Source organism: Python bivittatus, unplaced genomic scaffold (genome assembly GCF_059951505.1).
Source record: "Python bivittatus isolate LINGU-HERP-01145 unplaced genomic scaffold, Pbiv_v1 ctg000580_np1212, whole genome shotgun sequence".
NCBI classification, from domain to species: Eukaryota; Metazoa; Chordata; class Lepidosauria; order Squamata; family Pythonidae; genus Python; species Python bivittatus.
In genome coordinates, this window is record NW_028277087.1 from 28,068,410 (window position 1) to 28,088,966 (window position 20,557).

At 38.3% G+C, this 20,557-nt stretch overlaps 1 protein-coding gene across 8 annotated transcripts in view; it reads left to right on the top strand.

Moving 5' to 3' along the window:
- The window catches only part of BEGAIN (brain enriched guanylate kinase associated), a 150,640-nt gene that overhangs the window by 43,634 nt on the left and 86,449 nt on the right, over positions 1–20,557 (top strand). For 4 of the 8 annotated variants that reach the window (XM_088149834.1, XM_088149832.1, XM_088149837.1 and 1 more), the window contains exon 3: positions 19,159–19,248. The exons of the other annotated variants lie outside the window; for them this stretch is intronic. In XM_088149834.1, coding sequence (XP_088005960.1) covers positions 19,159–19,248 — 90 coding nt within the window. The remainder of the gene's footprint in view (positions 1–19,158; positions 19,249–20,557) is intronic. 8 annotated transcript variants of the gene reach the window in all.

Genomic DNA, 20,557 nt, shown 5'->3' on the forward strand with positions numbered 1-20,557 from the left:
CTTGAACCTTGAAAAGATGCATAGAAGAACAGCCCATATGATTAGGAGGCTAGAGAACCTCCCATATGAGGAAAGTCCAAGGGATTTAGAGCTTTTTAGCTTAAAATTAAGATGGATAATGGGAGACATGAATTATAAATACCTACATGATACTGTAGAACTGAGTATGTAACATTCTTGGGCCCTTGGGCAACCTTTTAAAAATGGGAGGGCTCCAAATGACACATCTAATGACATGATGTCATCAGAGTAAGAAGTCCATTTTGGATTCAACTTTGGGAGATTGTGATGGCATTATAGGGACAGATTGGATGCCTTAAACCTTGCAACATGGGAAATATTAAGGGGTTCAAGGTTTAAAAAAAATAGAATAAGTAAAATGAATGCTTTAACATCTGTTGATCTTAAAGCATCCATTTCACTTTTAAAATCCCCAAACATCTACCTTACTAAAACAAAAAAAAAAGTTGATATTTGGCCTCACTCATTTGAGAGCATGCTCTGAGAGGCACAGAAGAAATGCATGAGTCTACAGACTGTGGGATGTACAGTTAAGGGTTAGAAATCGTGGGTAGGTAAAATTATTTCTCCCTCTCTATATATTTGGAATCATTCATTGAAAGTAAATGCTAAGAGTTTCAGGTACAATAAAAGGAAGCACCTTTTTATATTATACGTACCATTATGGAATTCCCTGCCACTATTTTTTTATGTTGTTTAAAGCACATTAAACAAATTCATAGAGAATAAATTACTAGTCTTAATTGCCATATATTCTCCCAGAATTCAACAGCATGCAGTAATGACAAATTTCTGTAGAACAACAATAGAAAAGATTGTCACCTTCAGGTCCTGTTTGTGAACTTCCTAGATCCATCTGTTTGGCCACTCCATCTGTGGCCTGATCCAACAGGACTTTTCTTTGTTCTTCTTTTCTCCTTATTTAGTTTGTATGCCCCAAGTGTAGTTCCATAAGCTTTTATTATGGCCTCCCTTGCTGAATGTTTTGCTTGTTTTCTTGTCTAAAATAAACCACTTTAAAAGCTGTATTTTTCCTCATAAGGAAATGTTCTAATCATTTATTGTTTTGATTCACCCTCTTCTATGCTTCCTCCAACATATAATATCCTTTTGAGCTGTGGCAACCAGCAACCAGAATGTATGCAGAATTTCAATTGTGCTTGCACCATGTGCAAGTAACTAGTAGTTACTCAGATTACTAGTAGGACTAGTAGGACTAGTAATCTGACATGAACTAAGATATGTAGAAGTGGAACATTAGGAATTCCGTTTAATGAACTTACTATATTGTTAATAGAATACATTGTCCCTAAAAGGATATGCTAGCACTTGCCCAACATGATTAACCTGGTGACTGAATGAAAATATTTTCTGGGTTCATACAATACTTTGAACCACAAATTAACCAAAGGACTATTTTTTTTTTAACAAGTCAAGCATCAAAATGCATCAGCATATTAACACTAACCAAACTTTAGCATCTTATGCAAATACAGTTGCCAACCCTTTAACCGATCTGGTCACACACACTGTATGAACACGAACTATATATTGTGGGGAGCCACAAGAATCTCTTTCAGTTCCCTGATATCAGGGAGAGACAACCTAGTACATTTCAGATGGTTTGAACTTCAACTTTCATCTACTCTGGCTAGTATGGTCCATCGCAGAGCACTGTTGTTCAAATTATCAGGAGGTTACCAAGATGTCTAAGCCTGTCTTAATTGTCTTATAAATATATGCTTTCAGTTTTAAAGAAGGGGGTATTACTTCTATGTAGGCTTGATAACAGAAACCAAGCTTGCAGTTTTATAACTGCAGCATTGTGTTGCATCAGCCTAAGACTATGGCAGATGATACAATGTCTGTTATTCATCTGCATTCATAGCCTGTTCTCTGCAATAGGTATTTGAGCTTGGATCATTTACTTTCTTTAGCTTTTACATGTTTCTAATGCACTTAAGGGGCACATTAGATGAGCATAGGTATTATATCTGTCTTGTCAGAGGCAGAGGACAATTTCCCTCAAGTGCTACATATGTCTGCCAGCTATTAGGAAGCAATGAAAAAGCTAAAAGCTCATCAGCTGAACACCAGACATCCTTGGCTTAGCACAGCAGCATGTAGCTTTATCATGGTCTACTAACAAAATATTATTGATGATGTTTCACAAGGATGTTACATAGGCATGAATGCTATTGGACCTGCAATTATAAAGTCTACAAATTTGTTCCTTTCCTTTTTTCTTCTTCCTGATGAATGTTGCATTTAAGTATACTTCTTATTCATTGAAAAGGCACTAACTTTTCTATAGTATATTCATACAATCTGGATAAATTTGCCAAGGGATGGATGGATGGATGGATGGATGGATGGATGGATGGATGGATGGATGGATGATGTGCGATCAAATAAGCGTCTGCTCTTAGAGGCCACACAGATAAACCTTCCCCAGAATGATCTGTCCCAACTTGGCCCTTCAGGCCTTCCAACAGGACATTGTAATTGAGTCACTCCACCTTGCTACTGATTCTTCTGTTCATCTCTTTTGTTCCACCTTTCCAGCATTATAGACTTATCCAAAGAGCTAGGTCTTCATATAATGCACCCAAAAATATAATAATTTGAGCCTGGTCAAATTGGAACACCTCTGATAAGGTCTGTGCAGTGGAGACATTGGACAAAGAGAACCACCTGTCGCCTTTTGTTCATTGAGTTCCTTTTCATTCAAAAAAATCAGGAACTGCTGGTTGAATCATTGAAGTACAGAGATAATACTCTCCTCTGCTATTCTGTGTTTTATTGATGTTTTAATTTTATTTGATTGATACACCCTTCTTAATGATGCTTCCCATTTAAAAGGTGGAGGGAATTATAACTGCTTACATTAATTCCATGCCTCTGCCCCCCAGATAACAAGGTCTTTTCTGTTTCCATTCTACCTCAGGAACTTTAAAAAACATCAGATAGTGAGTCAATCCACTGATCCATCTAGCCCAGCATTGGCCATATTGGCTGGAAGTAGTTCTCCAAGATTCCCCCTGGAGTTTTCCCAGCCCTGTTTAGAGATGACAGGAATAGTTTTTCTGCATGTCAAACATGTGCCTATTTAGGGAACCAAAAATTGCAGAGGGAGGGGCAATAGAATGGGAGCGTCTTGGGATTGGAATGGAATGGAATGGCTGGAACCATGAACACTCTTATGTCAGTCTTATTCCACCTCTATCAGCATCACTCTGCAATGCTGGAAGTTTGTACTTTCTTTGTATATTTAGGAATTGAATGTTCACCTATTTAATTTGTCAGATCTGAATGAACAGGGGATAGGCAATTTAATTGCATACTTTTCCACCAAAGAAGTAAAATAATCTGCTTAGTGTTTACAAAATGGAAACAATACATCAGTCTGCTCTGAATCCTATGGGTTTACTTCTTTCATTTCCATCAAGCTGTCTGAGAAGAAAACATATGCTAAATTACAGAAGGCGATTTGACATCAGGGAGAATTTTGCAGCACGCTTGCTGCCTTTTTAAAAATATATGTAAGAAAGAACCATAAACCAACATTAAAAGAGATTAAAAAAAATAAATAGTTTTTTGTATCATTTTTATTCTCCACTTTGTGTGTCAAGATGGTTTTGGCAGTAATTGAAGATGATCAAATCCAAAGGATGCACTATGAAACCTACTTTAGAGGACAGTCGTCTCTTTGAAGGTGTTCTGGGTCTGAAAGTTCTCTGTTCTACAGAATAGTAAGAACGGAGAAGAGGGACCTTGAAATTGCCAGGTGGCAGTTAGCAGTTGGAAAACAGCAGACATGTGACCACTCAGTCCCAGTCTTCCTCATTCTAGTGAGCTGTATGGAATTTCTATTATTGTAATTATTTCCAAATTTGAGTTCTCCCATATCAATGAGCACATACAAATCTTACGCAGATCTATATTTTCTTTTGTGTTCTTTTGTGGGTGTAACGCAAGTGGCCACTCTAATAGAAATTCTAATAGAGATAGAAATTAGGCAAAGATCCTTGTCATGTGTCTCATCCTTTTCCCCTACCCCACCCCACCCCACCCCCCAAAAAATCTTTGCACTATGCTGAAGTCCATTCTGGAGTTCAGGGGAATATCCTGAACAGAGTAGGCTGTATTGGTGGAGTTGGTGTGGAAGTGGTCAAAAAAGAAGCAGAGGAAATTTAGAAGAACAAACTCCTTTCATGTAAGGAGTAGCCCCATTTTTGTCAATTTTTCCTTCCCCTTAGCAATTACCTATAATAAAGATCTGATTACTCATGATATTCAGAATGAGTATGCATGGAGAAAGCAGATTTACTCCCTCCCACAACTTAAACAGTGGAGGGCAGGACTATCTCAGAGTAAAGCTGAATGATGGGAGATTTAGGACAAAGAAAAGGGCGTATTACATAAAGGCTCCTGCAAAATGTTGCCAAGGGTGGTTTGAAGAGAGCATTACCAATATTGTATATTATTTGGTGACTATACATGGCTTCCAGTATTGGAGGCAGCATGCCTCTGAATGGCAGTTTTGAGGAATATGTGTGCATCCATAGGCTTCTCAGAAGTATCCTGCTGCCTTGTGTGATAACAGAAAGTTGGATTGGCTAATGGGACTTTTCTTACATTCTTAAGATCCCTCACCCCTCCAGAATCTTGCAGGTGGAGCAGGATCTGGTAGGCAGAGCAGCAGATTGGAAAATATTAAATAATTCTTAACAATTCTTCCTGTTGTGAAATTCTGAGATACAGAATTTATTCTGAGCAGAGAGACAAGTAGGCTCTATCCCAGTGTTGTCCAAACTTGGCCACTTTAAGATGAGTGGACTTCAACTCCCAGAATTCCCCAACCCCATGGCTGGCTGGGGAATTCTGGGAGTTGAAGTCCACTCATCTTAAAGTGGCCAAGTTTGGACAACACTGTTCTATCATGTGTTCTCTTGGAAAGAAATCATCATCATCACTGTTGTTAATCTACAGGGGACAATGCATTCTATTTTTTTTTTTCACCACAAAATATATATGTATTTGTGTGTATTTCCTCATTTAGTGAGAACTTGGAGAGAAGAAGCAAGATGAATCGCTACTCACAATTACTAGTGAAATTTGGATCCTGTTTTTCCATTGGAACTCACTGAATGGTTTTGCGCTCATACTGTAAAATTAGGCTAAAATGAGAATGGTAGCTTGTGGTTTGCGGTTTGTGGAAACCAAGCCATTATTCTAATGTGTGAATGAGGCCATCACATTAAGCCATAATATGGTGTATGTCTTGGAGCAAATCTTGTCAAAGTGAATACAGTACAACAGTTGTGTTTTATTAACCCAAGGTCAGCAAAATCTGGAGGATAAAGTATCCCCCACTTCTTAGTCAAAGGTTTTATTGGGGGGGGGGGTTGGTAGGGTTTTTTGTTTGTTTGTTTTTGCTTTGGGGTTCGTGTAACCCTTCACTGGGATTGGCTCTGGCATTTCCTACTTTCCAACAACCTCTGAAGCCAGCTTTAGTTCTCATTTTAATTTCTTATTTATTTATTTATTAAATGTATTATGTAGATAACTATCAGTCAGGCTACTAAGTTCTGTATTAAGTTTTGAAACAAATCACAAAGGAGCCACAAATACAGTGCATTACAGTAGTCAAGCCTAGAGGTTACCGGCATATACACCACTTTTAAGGTCATTTTGTTTTAAAAAGGGATGCAGTTGGCACATCAACCAAAACTAATAAAAGATGTTTCCTGGCCCTTGCCTCCGTCTTTGAAACCAGAGAAATATTTGAGACCAGCAGTACCCCAAATTGCATACCTGCTTTTTCTAAAAATCAAAACAAGTCAGGGAGCACATTTTCCAACTTACAACTTTTGTTTAAGCACGTAGTTTTTGTGAGTGACAGCTCATTTCATCAGATTACTTGGAAAAGGTGCTACCATACTCCTTCCTATATTTGGCTACTATAGACTAACACAGCTGTCCTCTCACAATGTCTGCTCTTTCTAAGAAAATATCATCTCATTCAGAACAAGGAAATCTATCACTCTCTGGAATTGTACCCTGAACATGGGGTACATCCATCTTGTCTCAATTCAGTTTTAATTTATTCATTACCAACTGTGGGCAGGCACACCATTACCTGAAGGTATTACAGATCTGGAAGTCATTAGTCTATTGATAGCATATAGGTTTAAATTTCTCAGTGATATCCCCTAGCATTTCATTTAGATATTGAGAACTAGGAGATAGAATGGAGCTTTGGGGGGCGTTATATAACACCATGTAATAGCTCCCAATTCCCGGAGCAGTTGTCTCCAGCTGGCACCATCAGAAATCAACCTGACATAGGAATGACTGCATCATTCATGCAGTCCAGAAGGAGAGCACAGTTGATGATACAGAAAGCTGCTGAGGGGCCAAAAAGGAACTGTCACATTCCTTGTATTGAACCCAAGTAAAGGTCATCCATCATGCCAGCCAAGGCAATCTCAGTGCGATAATAGCCCATTCAGAAGCCAGTTTGAAATATCTTGCCTTCAGTAGATGGGATAAGCCATTGTTTCCTTCTCATGTAATCCTGACTTCAGAACTGTCAACTTTTCCCCAGATTGCAGTAAACAAACCATCTCTTCATTGTCCCTACCTTTCAAAGAGGCTTCCTAGCACATGAGAAAAGATGGTCCATCCTTGCATCACATTTACATATATTTAGAAGTAAGTATCACTCTAAGGCAGTCATTTTAAGTTTTTTAAATGCAGAGCAAAGCTTCCCTGCCCTACAGATTTTAAATGCATTGATACTTCTCCTCTTACTGCAGAGCTTTCTATAAGCTTGGAAAGAAAGAATAAACGAGCACATGATGAGAACCATCCAGGTGGCATTAAGTCTCACCTGGGTATACAGATCTTTTTAAAATTGTGAAACTGAGACATGTTTGACAATACTTAGCTTAAAGAATAAGAGCAAAGGTAATTCAGGCAGCTCAGAATGGAATAATTATACAGTGATTGCTCACACCTGGTAGGTTTTTAAAAATATTTTATGTATTTTTACTAACTAAAACAAGTAACTTTGAACATTTGCTAGTAATATTTACATTTTAAAGCCTTCACCAGATCTCCTGGTATACGCAAAACATGTTTTGAGGACTTCTGATATATTCCACTTGATTAATTTCCTTATAAACTATTATTGCTATCAGGAATGAGACAATGATACATTCTGACCAAAAAAATCTTTCCATTTGAGACCATTGGATTAATTCATTTGCTTGGGTATTCAATCGTTGGGTGCAATTGATCAGAATTTCCTTGACATAACCAATTCAGATTTTTTTTTTTCTCTTGCAATGTATTATCTAGAGGAGAGTGGATAGTCCATGATCATGCAGTCCTCAGATTCATTTCTGTGGCCGCTTGTCCCACAATCACATCATCAAAATTCAGCAGCAAACTCCAAAATTATTGTGTGACTTTTCTGCTTAATGAATGACATTCTTCTGCGTTTTTTCCCTACCTGTTTGCATTCAGTTGGATGAAAGAGAGTTTGCTTTAGAATTTACTTTCAGAAATAGGAGAATTTCAGAGGAATATTCATAGGTGGAATGTGGTGTTCTTGCACTTAATTACCACAAAGCTGTGTGTGTGTATGTGTGAAAGAGAGAGAGAATATCCAGATAGTCCTTGTACAGTCCTCTCCATTGGCCTGCAGACCTATGGCTTCACACAATGCGATCAAATCCCAAGGAAAAGTAGTGGTGAGGCAGATCGTCCCTTTGGTCTATTTCAGGGAGTTCTGCCCTTGAGAAATTGATGGAGAGTTTTTCTTTCTGCTGAAGACATTCAGGTAACCTTTTCACCCAATCTGTTTACCTCAAATTTTGAAACTCCATGTCTGCTGAGTTCTTAAAAAACCCTACTAAACCATATAAAGTTGAAAAGAAGGTGGTGAGAATTCTGACCATAGTGACAGTACAGCTACAGTATATTTTCATTGCCAGACAAGAAATGCAATCCCTAGCTAAGAAAAAGTTACCTATCCCTGTCCTACCGGATTGTATTTTTCTCTTTTACAGAGAGAAAGGAGAACCATATATTTACGCAATTCACACGCTCAAAGTTAGCAAATCAACTGTTTTCATTATATTAGGTTATATATAAGGTAACATAACATGGTGTCTGAATCAGTCTGGATCATATTCAGGTTTACAGTTTGTTATGAAAAATCTGAATTAGTTTGGAAAAAGTATTTTTGTGCATGTGCAAACTACTGTTGGGTCATTGGTGCTCTCTGAGTTTGACTGTTTTCTTACAGACATTTCATTGCGAGGCTAGGTGACATCATCAGTGCAAAGGAGAGTGAAGTTTGCTGGCTGTTTACATACTGTATAGTTGCTTGCCCCGCTAGTCATAGTTTGAGTGTGGCTTTGTCCCTGATGGTCCCTTGATTAGGATATTGTTCCTTCCACAATTGCTTATCTGGTGCTATTTCCTGCTTACCTGGGTGTTGGCTGCTGCAGGGGGTGTGTTCTAGGCTATTTCCTTCCTTATAAAAGAGACATGAGACAATCAACAACATATTTAAAGGAATAACATTTACAAGGGAAGAAAACAAGAACACACTACTCTTCCTGGATATCCTCATCAGCAGAGAAAACGATGGCAAATTAAAGTATATAAACAGCCATCAACTCCACTCTCCCTTGCACTGAAGATGTTGCCTAGGCTGGTAATGAAAGGTCTGTCAGAAAATCACCAAGCTCAGATAGCACCAAGAACCCAACTGCTCAATCCTGAGCACATATGTTCTCTTCTACTACAAAAAATGGTCAAATCCCTGAATTATGTGCATATCTTTCTGAATTGTACAACCTGAGTCAATGCTTTGAATCCATTCAGAATTCAAAAAAACTATTCAGTACCAAGATTTCACTGAATTTGCACATACCTAATGCTGATTATATATTAGAACAGATTAGTAAATGATCTGGATTTAAGTAGTTTGAATAACCTATATACAGTCAATTAGTTTAGTTAAAATTTCTTTCTTTCCTTTTTTGCATTATCTCTTCTGCTTCTAAATAAGGTTGCCATGAAATTAATCCTGAAAAAGAATTAAAAGCAAAGTTTCTGCTTAAATGGAATTATTTCTCAGGAATGTTTGGCAGCTCCTAAATTACTTACATTGGATCCTAACCATCCACTTTGTTTTGTCATCTTCCTGCATTCCATAAAATGCTGCATGTGTAGTAATTGCAAAAGGAGTAATTAGTAATCAGTGCATATAATTTCAGCTCATGTGTGTTTGGGAGAGGATATTATAGAATAAGCTGTCTATTAACATTTAAAATTAAGCATTTGACATAGGAAAGAGTGTGCTTAATGCCTTTAAAATATTACTGAGGTCTGTTGAAATGTGATGATATATGATATTTATATAGAAGTCCAATGTACCTGGAATATACCAAGTTATGGAGGCTGAGCTGCAATAATACCTGGGCACTGCACTTGCTTATAAAATCCATCAAGTACTCCTTCCTGTTAGCTTGATGTGCTGTTAGCCTAATCCCACCCACTTTTGATTGTTTGTCTAATGGGCAAGATAAGGCCCTCACAGCTGATTTGTCTGTAGCCAGACTTCTTGCTTGTTGATGTACCATGTACTTAAGAAGACATTGGTTGTCAGTCCTTACATAATGTGTTTTCTCAGCCAACTTCTCAAGTTATGTCAGGCTCAGTCCAAGAACAGCAAGGAAACAGTTCATCCAAATTCAGCTCTTTTATTCCTTACACTATATAGACAGAATCTTGCCAGACTAAATCTATACCACTGCAACTAGTGGATATACCCTGGGAGATTCTAGGGAATGGCTATCCTGAACCTCTTTCGCTTCCCATGCTCCAGCTCCAGACTGTGTTGTCTTTTGTCTCCCTGCCCTTCCTGGAATGTACCCCCTCCTTCCTGATTGCCTTGCTCTCTACTGTAATCCATCACATCACCCTCACCTTCATTCCATCACAGGTTAGTCTGTAGTGCAGAACCAGAAAGGGAAGTGCATGATATGATGTTATGTCATGTATTTCCTTGACAATATATTACAGCCATTACATTACAGAAGTTGTACTTAACATGGCATCATAACTAGTCTTCAACAGAATTTCCAACTGGTAAGGACATGACACTATTCAGGGTGCTGAAGAAATATACCAGAAAGTTGTGACACCTATGCTTTGTGTTCTGCACTAGCTTTCCTATATGTATTAAAATCCTAATTTTGGCAAGTAAAATGCTTATTGGCTTAGCGATGCTGTTAGAAAAGTAATGTGAAGCAGGTGAAGTCTCTTATGTTTACATGACAATGGGGATCAGGGTGGGAATGCTTCCTAAAAATTCAGCCTGTCTCAGAAAAACAAAAGGGTTGCATGTTAACCATATTATTTAGGCTAGTAGATTTGAGCAACAAAATTCCAAATGTCTACTGCATGGTAGCAGATATATTTCTGTATTTGCATCTGCATTTTTGCAGTCCAGATCTGGTAGCCCTAATATTATTAATTATAGAGATTTCTTACAACTAGAGTATCTTCAAAAACTCTTAACAATGGCAGAGATGTTAATTGCTTGAAAATGATGTAACCCTGATCCTCTAATAGGCAAATACTGATTTTCCTATGTTTGGAACTTAGGATCAAAGTATCTATAAATGGTTTGTAACTGCTTAAGAACAAAGAGCAGGATATTTTAAAAAAAAAAAAATTCCAACATATTTTATGAGGTTAATAATTTTTCCCTCATTAGGATGTCAGGGAGGATCCCACCTTCATAACTGCTATTAGGTTAGCAAGGAATATTTTCACTGGCAGCAATACGAATTTTCCTCCATAAAATAAGAGCAGCCACCAGACCCTGGAAGGGCCAGATATTGTTTTGGGGCCCAGTACAAATTTCACACATATATACTATGACACATTAATTTGGCTCAGACTCTCTGTTGAATTCATTTTTACCTTGCAGGAATGGATGTAGAAGGACCATTGTGGAAAACTGAACATGTAATTTTGGAATTCTTGGTTTGATGGGAAACTAGAGCTGAGTGTAGTGGTATTCATATCTCGGATTTTCAAAAATGGATTTTAATAAACATAGAGTAATGATAAATAGAACTCCATGGCAGGAGAAGCAGGCAGGAAAAGGAGCTTATAGTGGTTGGAAGTTCCAGAAAAAAGGAGACATTAAAAGCACCGTCATAAAGAACCCCAATGAGGAAAGCAAAGAAAGCTAGAAGTGGCCAATGTGATTGCACAAACTGCATAGTTAAAGTAATAAAGGCTGCAAATAGAAGACAAAAAGACCAAGGAAGAGTACACACAAGTAGCCCATAACTGCAAAGATGATGTCAGAAAACATAAAGCTTAGAATGAGTTGGGATTAGTGAATGAAAAGGTCTTTTTCAGATATAAAAGGGCAGAAAAGGAATTTGTATGCGAGTTGCTCAGAGAATATGACAAAATGCTAAAAGGTAACAAAGGAAAGTCATATCTACTCTATACCTAATTTGACTCAGTCTTCACTAAAACTTCTGAGCAATTGTGAGGACCAAGCTGGAGTAGGATTCTATAATTAAGGAATACCTGTTGAAATTGAATGAGTTTGAATCTCCAGGCCAGATGGATTGCCTCCTAGGGTACTGAAAGATATTGCTGATGGATTGGCCAAATCTCAATCCATTATCTTCTAGAAATCCTGGAGAATGAATGAAGGCCAGATGACTGGAAGAGGGCAAATGTCCCCATCTCCAAAAACAGGAAAAAGAAGGATTCAGGGAGCTGCAGATCTGGTTAATGTATCATTAATACCCTGGAAGATTCTAGAACAGGTTGAAAAGCTATCTATTTGTAAGTGCCTTGAAAACAATATGTTAGTTTACCAGACAACAGGATGGATTTGTAAAAATCAACCTTGCCAGCTAACCCATCTCATTTTTTAATTGAATTAGCCTAATTATTAAATTATGGAACTATTATAGATGTATTATATCTTGATTTTAACAATGCTTTTGACAAAGTATTCCATGGATTCTCATTATCAACCTGCTCTATCTCAGTCTCTGGCCCACCACCTATTGCCAGCTTCATTATGGGATGAAAGATTACTGATTTTCTTGCAAGATTATACAGTTGATAGATAATACACGTGAAAGCTTTTGAACAGGGCAAGCAGCATTCCAATATTAATTAATTGTTGATGCTTTCACTGTTATAATTCTTATTAGTATAAGTGATAAAACTTGGATGTCATTAATTACTGATGAGCTTTTTTTCTGTTGATGAATATTTTCCTCCGTTTGGATTTGTAAAAATAATATTTTAAACTAATAAAACATTAGATGAATTAGGATTTTTTTTCAGTCAGATTAAAGCATGTTTAATGATGCCTTGTATTGTGTCAACTTCTTCTCATCTTCCAGATCTGCAGGAAGATTGTTGTTCATGTGCTGCTGCTGCTGCTGCTGCTGCTGCTGCTGCTGCTGCTGCTGCTGCTGCTGCTGATGTTGTTGTTATTATTATTTGTGTGTCTTTGAGTCAATGTTGACTCCTGGCAACTGCCTGGACTAGTATCTGCAGTTTTCTTGGCAAGGTTTTTCAGAAGTGGTTTGCCACTGACTGCTTCTTAGAGCTGAGAGAGAGTGACTGGCCCAGCTGGCTTCACACCTAAGATGGGACTAGAATTCACAGTCTATCCTGATGCCTTAACCACTACATCTTGTTGTTGTTGTTGCTGTTGTTGAAGTAATTTAGGCCATGGACGCAACTCGATTTGCTTTGCTGAAGTTAAGAGGCCATCCCGTTCACCTTAACAAAGCAATTTGGGTGAACCTGAACCACTTTGGGACCGAGGTATAGAGAAAGCTTTTGTCTCCCCAGTCTGGAAGACCTTCAGGGCAAGACAGAAGCCCTGGAGTGGGAGGTTTTGTCATGCATATGCTGCAGGCAGTCCCACTGTACCTGTCAATGCTAACTACTCACCCGTTGGGGGAGATGGGCGGCATACAAATTTAATAAAAAATAAACAAATAAATAAATAAATAAATAATAAATAATCTGGAACCCACTAGGCATACACTAAAGATCTTCCTGGTTGGCTGGCTTCAGTGAGCACTGCTGGATTGTTGGTAGCAATCACTAAAGGTGCCCAGCTCAGAAGGATTTCAGCATTAGCTGAGGAGGGTCTAAGCTGGCCAGCTTTGGTGCACGCCCATTTTGGAAACCCCACAGCATTTGCCAAAAACAGCTAGTCTGGAAGATCTTTGGCATGTGGGTGCAGAAGAGGAAGATGAGGCACTGTTGTGGGAGTAGAATCTCATCCTCTCCTGCTAGCTAAAGCTCTTAGCCAGTAGATCCTTGGAAGGTGAACTGGTAGCACTGTTCATTTGCTTCCCTCAAGCACCAGCTGACAAAATCTGTCCAATCTGTCTCTATCCTACCCCCCAAATATCTGTTCCCCATTCTTGGACCTTCACATCCTAGTTCCAACTTATTATTGTTAGGTTACAACTTCTTACTGCTGGACCATGTTCCCAATCCTATTCAGATATTAGGTTTCTGGCTTTTTAATATTTAGGGACTGGCAACAGGAGCCCCTTCAGCCCAGATAGAAGCCTTGGTTCTGCAAGCTCTTGCAGACTTCCTAGCCAAATTTCTGCAAATGATGATTTTGGCCTCTAGCAAGAGAAGTTTGTTCTTCCTCTGATAGTCCCATGGGCAGGAAGGAAGACAAGGAGAGAAAGGAACGAGAAAGAGAGTGGGAATTGGGGGAAGGAACCCCTAATTTTTATCTCTGGGTGTGGCCAGTGTTAGCCCCAGCTATATCATCACCATGGCAAGATAGGCTGGTAAACCCCAGTAACCCTCAGTGTCCATTTTTTCAGTACTTGGAATCCTGCTACCTCTGCTGAAATTCAGTGGTGGTGTTCAAGTGTGCTTTCAGTTTTAGTTCATGCTTTTCAATATTATAACTCATTTAAGCCCACTAGCATGTGGATTTAGCCTTTATGGGATTTATTTAACTGATTTGATTTGGGTGCCATCCAACACTAGAACAACTCTAATTTAGGAGGAGGATATAACGCTTTCCACTGCAGGCCCCAGCTTAGCTGTCAACCTCCTCATGTCCCTCTCTGGCCCTTGACCTCAAAAGGTTTCACTACCATTACCCTTGATAGAAAAGAGGCTCCCCTACATCACCATCATTATAGCTCACCAAACTTTGTTTCCATTCTGTACTTTGGAAGAAAGAATTAAGCTATTCCTTTTCAATCAGGCCTTTTAAATTAAGTAATCATAATGTTAACTGCTTCTGTTTGTTTTATTTTCAAACACTGGCTGCCTTGGGTGTCTGATCTAAAAGGGGGCAGAATAAACCATAGCGAGGGATGATGATGATGATGATGATGATGATGATGATGATGATGATGATGACGACGACTATTATGGCCTAAGGCCAGGTCTGTATCTCCAAGCACAACAGAGGGACTGCCAAGGTTTCATGCAGCACTCAAAGCTCCCTTGGTTTTACCAAGCCCATCACAGGTGCATTGGGAAAATTCTAATTCTGCACTACAGTGTGTGTGTGTGTGTGTGTGTGTGTGTGTGTATATATGTATATATATATATAAATTATACTGAATCTGTAATGAAATATGAAAATAAAAAGCAAGATCAATTACATTATCAGCCACAATGCAATAAAGAGCTTCCTTATTTCTTTCCTGCAGTATGGTATATTCAGCATTTGGCAGAGCTAGCTATAAAAATAAACCATTTTTGTTGTTGTTGTTCCTGGCAGGAAAGCATACCAGACAAAGTAATAAAAATAATCTTTTTAAAGGAATAGGTGCATATATTGAATCAAGGTCCACATTTATAAAGGCAAAAGATGGGGCTCATCAAAGTATAGCTACATTTCCTGTTGGTTTTTCAATGAAAACACTTTCTCCAGATAAGAATTAACATTGGACTGTGTCAGAATCTTTCCTCCCTTTATCAGAGATAAAAAGATTTCCACTGTAATTTTGGAATGTCACTAGCTTCATTTTCATATTTCTAATATATGAGGCAAATAAATAAGTCATATAATTGCTCATTATCTCTCAACCTTACATTTCTGAATTGGATTAATGTAGCCACAGTGAACACTGATTATCTCTGACAGGAAGTTATTAAATCCCTTTGGGGAGATTTTTTAAACATCTTTTTTCTAAGCTGAGTTTTGCCACATTTATTACATCTCAATGCGTTTCTCAACATTTCTTCAGTTAGGAGAAGTTATATGAGTCTTGCTAGCAATGCATGCCATAAAGCACATGAGGAAGTAACACAGAGGAAAAAAATACTGGTTATCAATCAAAATCTGGACTTATAATAATGCTATGCATTTAATTGGGGATTTTGAAGAGTTTAAAGAACTTCATTGGGTCTGACAGCAGTATATGATGCATTATTATTAACCTATTATTACAAGCAACTTGTAGGGCACAGGAAAATCTCCAGCAGCAGTATCCTGTGCGGGTGTGTTTCAAAATTGGCAAGATGGTAGACAGCACATTGTGAAGCAAAAGGGACAAGGCTTGCATCAGGATGGTCCATCAGCCATCTTGCAGATTTTGATTCTTCCCACCCTTGTAGCACAGTTGGCATCCCTTCAATGATTTGTATAACTTTTGTCCCCTTTTGCGGGGATGTGGGTCAGGCATCAGGACCAAATTGAGTGTCTTAAGGCTGCAGAAATTTTAGGCTTCTATTGCAGACTTAAAAATCCCCATGCCCCCAAAGAATCAAGCCAGTGTTTCCCATGGAAGTGAATGGGCAAAACTTGGGTGTCTGAATTCTCTGCAAGACTTCAGGCAACCATTTTGTCCTTTGAAACCCTCCAATACACCCAAATGCAAAAAGGGCAAAATGTGGATGCATGATGTGCATTTAAGAAGCAGGGAATGCCTGTGGACTAGCAGATTTTTGTCTACTGATTAACTGTGTGGCATAGAAATAAGAGAAACAACTATCAGTTATATTTCAAGGACTATATTATTTCCCCGTGTCTTATGCTGGTCTATTAGCGTACCAAAGGCGATTTGATATATTACAAGTGGTAGAGGAAGTGATAGGTAGGGTTGGTTATGAAATAAAAATTAGAGCCTGCTGTTCAACCATGCTTTCTTAGGCCTACTGTAGTTCTCTCTATATGGGTCTGCATGTTCAGAGATAGAGTCCTAAGATAGCAGTTGTTAGAGAGCCAGTTCATGAAGAGAAATCCTACCTTCCTGTTTTGCAAAAGGGATATCTGGCTTGATAGAATACATGGGCCTTTGATCTCAAGTAGCACAATTCTGCTTCAGTGGCTATTGGAGGACAGTTCTCTGATTATGTCCATTATTTGAAGATATAGAAACATAAAGAGAGAATGCCTGAGTGGGCATGTACTTACACAATAATCCTTTATAATGTACATCATCAATAGCACCTGGACAACAAGGCACACAGGTCACTTGGTCTGGTCCCACTATAAGGAAATGTATTGTCATTCTATATAAAATATTTTTTTCCAGATCTACTTATCTGTATATTAATTAGAGCATGCACATTCTCATTCGTTCACATTGGGATGGATTTCCCTTTCCTGGTATGGAAGGCCATTCTACTTTGGACTGAAAGTAGAATCCTTTACTTGTCAATAGAAGTAAGGTTGAAGTTGTAAGGTTGAAGTACTTGCCTGAAGTAAGGTTGATTGGCTCAAAAGGGCAGGAACCAGTGCTAGCCTTACCCTTTGACAGCATGAACTAGTCATCTCAGATGCAGCAGATGCTACAATATGGGAGCAGCAGTGACGTTTAAGAGCCATATCCAAGTCACCTAACCTGTTTCTTCAATTGTTAGAGCTAAACTCACATTCTTACTGAGATTCAACTTTTAGTTTGATCAGCTTTTGTACATGGAATGAGGGAAGACACTATCTTGACCTTCCCTTCATGCAACAAAATGTCTTAGGCCAGCCTAGTACCTGATTATAGAATATCATAACAAGGCCTACTTTGTTATGAACATGAGGAAATATTTTATTTCAGTAAACATCTGGTGGTGGTGGTTTGTAATTATTCAGACCCTATTGTGCTCTGACTGGGAATTATTCCAGTGGCTTTGCCTCTGTTGTAGGACAATGCTGGCAGGTTTATTCTGGCATGCGGTAACAGAATGGTATTTGTTGTATGCGTCATGCACAATGTATTGGGGGAAAGGGTTGCAGAGCCATGAGGAAAGATATAAAAGTCAAATATATATATGGATACGTTAATCATTAAAAAATGCTGGGCTCCATTTCCCTGTTGCTGTGCAGATATTCTTTCTTTAAAAAGCCATCTGTTTATTTTAGCAGAAATACAAGAAGTTGCACAAAATAGATAGTTAAAATAACTGCAGACCTGCGCTGCACAGCTGTGCCTTATCCTGTGGCAGTTTCTGTTGCTTAGCATGCTTACCTGTTGCTCTTTTGTCGGGCACTCAATCTGCTTTATCTGTGTGTTAATCGTGGCCTGTATATTTGCTTCTTCAAGTTTAATCCCAGTTGTGCTTCCTCCCCCAATAAACTTCTAATGATTCACAGCTGTCTTTCTGCTTCTGCTGCCAGATGTGCTCAGTTTATGAGATGCAGAATCTAAGTCCAGATCCAGTTTGGACTAAGATACCCTCATCATTCCTTTGGAGCAGTAGGTTTGATCCAGCCATACCACTGACTTGAACCTCTCCTTACAGACTGTTACAGTTGGGAAGAGAGGAAAACAGAATCTAACCATCATTCCCTTTCCCACATTCCACCATTTACCTATTGATGTACAGAGTCCAAATTAAGTTACTCGATGGCCTGGAAAAAAAAAACATAAAACACTAGGTGTAAAAATGATAATAGTTTTAGAATTTCCAAGTTGCAGCTTTAAGATCATCCTTGCTTCCTTAAGACCTCCCTGGTCATCTTAATGACAAACTCTTATCAAGGAGCATGCAAATTGATATATTGATATATTCTTACTGATGTATTGATACATTCTCATTTCACATGCAACATGTTTAAGAGTGGATTCATACAATTAAATTTCTTACCTGTTTATCCATCCTTCTCTGCGCTGATGTTTAAAGTCACATATCATGTGTTCAGTACTCTAGGATGTGCACCACTCTTCCACAATCTGGTCCTTTCCAGATGCAGTGGAGAAGGTTATAGATTCTGGGCATTTTAATTAAATACTTCCTGAGGGTGCAAAGCTGGGGAAGGATGATGTAGACATATACAGTCTGGAAAACATGTCTGAGGGGGAGGGTTGAAGAAAAGGTTAAAAGAGAAACCTAACAGTGCTTTTCATGTTCATAAAGGACTGTCACATAGAAGAATACTTGGTTGGCCTAGGGGGCAAACCTAGAGGTACAGTGCTGTTAATTTCAGCCATGAGCATCTGAAGAAGGCCAAATGCTACAAATGTATAAAAGGAATAAAGCTTGCATCATGACATCATAATGCATGTTTAATTTCATTTAATTTATTCAACTTGTAAGGCCACTCAAATCAGAATGACTCTGGGCAGCATTAAAAATTGATAAAACAGCAACAATTATCAAATAAGCAACACAGAAAACTTGGCACACTCCATGCAGCAAGAGTATTGTTGAGGACTCATTTGATGAGATCGTGGCTTGTAGCAGATGCCCCTAATTTCAGATAAACATTAAGAAAAACATCAGAGGCATTTTTTGACAATAGAATTAATTGTGTAGATTGATGGTAGAATCTACTTCATGGAAGGATCTTCAGGTAGAGGGTGATGATCCACTAGTTCTCAGTTTTTTGCTTAGTTTAATTTCTTTCCAACTCTCTGCTTGATGATCTATGATATGGTAGTTGTTTGAAGAGTTTTGTTAAAGTGTCCATCGTACATTGAATATTTTTCAGGAACCTAATTTTAACTGATCCCCTCAACATATATGTTCATATATATTACCTGCTTGTTTGCAGGATTTTTGTTAGGTTATCACAGAGATGTCTGTTTTGACGCATTCCTAGCCATGGTTTATCCTCTATTCATGCTGCAGGGTACGAAATTCCTGGGTGCCTACCTGCCTATGGCAGCCTAGAATACTCCAGGGCAGGCTCGCAAAATCTTCACCTAGCCTCTGGGACAGGTAATTAAAGAGTGATATTTTGTCAAGTTGATGTTTCTTTTATAACTTTCTGCTATTGCTTGTTTTCATTCCCTACCTCCCTTCCCAGTCATTTCCTTGATGCTCTGATAAAAGAGACAGTATTTTGAAAATAAGCTCAATTTGTTTACCTGCGCCATCAGGTCCATGGCCATATATTCTAACTATTCATACCACTAAATGATGGCAATCAAAACAGTTCTTTTTGTTTTTTTCTTAAGGATCTGTAATGACTTCTGAACTGGGTTGCCAACTTTTTGCTAGCCTCAACTCCTATGTCTGAACTTGTAGATATTAATAGTTTATGATGCTTATTTCCATTCTATGAAAAGCCGAGCCTACTGATTTCTGCAGATAAAGCTGTCACTGAGTGCCCAGAAGCAGGTTGGACAGAACATTTGTAACACTGAATAAGAATCTCTTAATATCATTGTTACTGGAATTTGGCCATTATAGTGTGAAGCTAGTTGATTTTGTTTGTTTGTTGTTTGTTTGTTTGTTTTAACTTTTAAATTATATTTACTGTGAATCTCTGATCTCAATAGCTATGCTTCTGTTAAAAAAAATAAGAATCACAGTTGATTCTAAAATCACTGATTCTAGAATGCCTTTCCCTTTTGTGCACTGAATCCTTCCCAGATGACTTCTCCATTTATCTTCATAATAGTTATTAGTATTATTGAAAGCTGTAAATTTATCCCTTATTTTTATTGCAAGGCTTCTAGCAGCTCTTTGGAGGCATAATTTAGAATAGAAGAAGACAATTTGGGCATAGCATGGAGTAATTCAGTAACAGTCTTTATACTCGGACCAATTACAGGGTTTATAAACATTTAGACCCCCTTAAAAACTATACTATAAATGTTTGTATTTGCTTTGCTGCGTGATACGTTGTGTATATGGAAACCAATCTTGCTTGAATTTGGTTAAACTTCTGTTGTGGATATATGCTGTTAGTTTTGCCGTTGCTGTATATTCTCCAAGTTTAAGTTCCCTATCTGATATCGTTAGTATTGTATCTTTCTTCCGATGCAAAGTTTATCCTTGCCACCATGTATCTCAGTAAATTATGGGGTTTTCCAAGTAGTCTTTAAGGGCAGTCCCATGTAAAGTTCATTGCAGTAATGATAACAATAGGTGACCAAAGCATGAGTGACAATGAATAGGGCCTTCCAGTCTAGGAACAGGTGCAGTTGGTGTACAAGGTGGATCTCTTAGCTACAAGTGCTGCCAGCTCTTCAAGCAGGACTCAAGAATCTAGAAAGACTCTGAAATTGCCCATCAACTCTGT